Source organism: Buceros rhinoceros, unplaced genomic scaffold (assembly GCF_000710305.1).
Source record: "Buceros rhinoceros silvestris isolate BGI_N320 unplaced genomic scaffold, ASM71030v1 scaffold29044, whole genome shotgun sequence".
Classification (NCBI taxonomy): domain Eukaryota; kingdom Metazoa; phylum Chordata; class Aves; order Bucerotiformes; family Bucerotidae; genus Buceros; species Buceros rhinoceros.
In genome coordinates, this window is record NW_010407001.1 from 9,006 (window position 1) to 11,784 (window position 2,779).

Consider the following 2,779-nt stretch of genomic DNA (forward strand, 5'->3'; position numbering starts at 1 on the left):
ATTCCTGCTCTGCTCTCAAAGCATCACCCGCCCAATTCTGTCCCCCACTGCCGCTCTCTCACAAGTAAGGGGCGTATCTGCCTGTTTGGCAGACTCTTCCCTTCCTTTCACACTGGATTTTTTGGCTCACTTTACGGTACATCAGGACAGACGAGTGAAAACCAGGAAAAAGAGATACAGAAGATACCGGTCCAGCTCCTGCCCAGATTTATCATGAGGGAGATGTGATCCTGTTCAAGGAACTGGAGTCTGATGGGTGTAGAAACGAGCTCTGCAATCCAACATGCTTCAACAGAGCTGCACTAACGCTCCCTCCCTGCTCGCAAGCACCTGCCTGTTGCTGGGCTCCTGCATCACGGTCCCCCCAGGGACTCTGGATCTACAGGATCCATAGCTTGCGGCTCACTTTGAGCTCTTGGAAACGCTCCCACACGCTCAGTGTAACGTCTCTGTCCCCCGACAGCCCTGGGTGGGTCTCAGCTGAGGGAGAGCTGGGAAACTAGAAAGCAGAGAGTGGTTCCCCTGAAGAGTACTGGGGCTGGGGGAGGGAAGGCGGCGGCGTTTTCGTAGGCAGATAATTGCTTGTTGAGAGAGTGGCTTCCAGCCTCCAGCTCCGTTTGTCAGTGTGAGATACTATCACATTTCCACACTCCTGGAAAGGTTTGGGAAGTCTCCTTACCACCGGGAGCATTGGTACAGCTGCCAAGGCAGAGATCTGCTCCTCAGGATCCTCCTGAGGAGTCACAGGGCAAGGACGCAGACCTGGGCTCTGAGCACCGCGTTAAATGGGCTCTCCAGGACAGAGCAGCAGCTAACGGGCACAGAATGCCCCCGGACTCAGCGCAGAGACTCACCTGGAACCCTGGATCGGAGGAAGTAGAGAAACTTCCCGTTTTTGGAGTGCATGATCGCTCTCTTTATGAACTCCACCACAGACTGGCAGCGGTCTTCAAACTTGGGGTGGCACCACAGGCTGAAGGTCCCTTCCAAGAGAACAGAGAAGGTTTCACCTTATAGGAGCACTAGTGGGAAGCAGAGAGCCTGGTCTCAACTCTGATGCTCTCAGAGACGAGGTGAACACCCCAGGCTGACTCCTCCTCGTGAAGCTGGGACGAGGCAGGGCATGAAGAAGAAACACCAGTGGCACCAGGATGCTGTTTCACTGGAACCAGTGCTCTCCAGGAGCTGAGGATGCACAGGACAACGTGACCACTGTAACACAGGTACGGCCACAAGTCACGCTTGCCCGAACTGGTGACCAGCCTGCAACGACTGCTGGGTCTGAACCTATCAAAACAGCCTTTTACAGCGCATGAGCTGCCCCTGCTCCTCCACAGCACTCCACGGAAAGCCAGAGGGGTGTAAAATGGTGATCCAGGAGCTGAAGGCCTCTTTTCCAGCAGCCCTTCGGCTGTCAAGGACCGCTTCCTCCAAAGCAGGCACGGCAGCAGCTCCATGCTCTCACCAACTGCTCCAAACACCTTCACTCCAATCACGGTCAAGCTAGGACCACCTCCCCCAAGCTCCGGCCCTCCCAGTACTGCTACCTGGCACGACGTACGCAGAGCTTGGGGGCAAACAGTGAAACGGGAGCTGGGCAGCCCAGGGGCAGCGGGTCCTCCAGCCTCTCTACAGATCTCTAAAGAGCCTCAAGTCAGACCAGTCTCAGGATCTTTGTGCTGCACCAGACACCCCCTCCACGCACCGAAATGCAGCCATTTATCCCCCTCCCTTGCCAAACCGCTGCCTAAAATCCCCCTCTGTATCTCCTCTTCTGTCTGCAGATTTGTCAGTGCTCCAGCAAGAGCCAGCAGGCACCGGAGCTTCACTGGGAAGAGGAAAATGGGAAAACAAGGGCTCTGGTTAGGCTGGAGCCCATCAGGAGCCAGATCCAGGCTCGTGGCTGTAGGGGGGCAGATTCCATCATTGACACCATTCACAGGCACGAAAATATGTAATTCTTGGGAATCCCGGATCTGAACGAGCCCTTGAAAGTGGCCAGCAGATGTACAGGACGAAGCACAAACTCCAGCCTCCCCAGCCCGCCTACTCACCTACAACAGACAAATTCTGGTTCCTTCCTCTCATCTACCTGAAACCTGAAGGTGAAGCGTTTCTCATCACCATTCCCCCAGCCTCACCATTTGTCACTCCAGAGGTTTCTCAAAGCGCTCGGGTCTGCAGTTTTCCCCGCTGCCGCAGCACGTTCAGCACGAGGCAGCGGGTCCTGGGGGGGACCAGCGGGCTGCTGCCGCAGACCCAAGCGCTGCCCCCAGAAATGAAGCCTGTGATGCAGTGCCACAGCTGGGAGCGCTGATCTAGGGAAGGCGGCAGCCCCAACCGTCCACGCAGTGAGAAGGACGGCTTGGGGAACGTGAAGAACACCTGGCTAAGGAAGCTCTGAGAATGGACGTGTCCCAGCCCCAAAATAAGAAACCAGTAGCACGAGAAGTTTGCTCCAAAGCTCAGCTATGTAAAAGTATGCACTGCACAGGCAGCCTGGCATCCCCTCCAGCTGCAAGAGCTTCTTGTCTTCTCTGTAAGGTGACGGAAATCCTTCTTACACCACGGGCAGGGACAGGGGGACTGGCTAGAATTACTTCTGGGGCTCCTTCCCATCAGAGGGGCTCGAGACCAGAAGCGTTGCCAGGTTTCGCTTGCCAAAGTGGAAGATGACAACAGCAGCACCCCTGGGGCAAGGGCAAAGAGGAGAAAAAGACGAGCTTTGCTCTGAAAGGCAGCAAACCACTATTTTCTGCGGCAGGCCGGCTGGGGAGGC

The 2,779-nt window shown here is 56.0% G+C and overlaps 1 protein-coding gene across 1 annotated transcript in view; it reads right to left on the minus strand.

Annotated features, from left to right (window-relative positions):
- The window catches only part of SOCS7 (suppressor of cytokine signaling 7), a 14,323-nt gene that overhangs the window by 3,084 nt on the left and 8,460 nt on the right, over positions 1-2,779 (minus strand). The window contains 1 exon segment of the mRNA XM_010134337.1: positions 855-983. Within this exon segment, the coding sequence (XP_010132639.1) occupies positions 855-983 (129 nt within the window).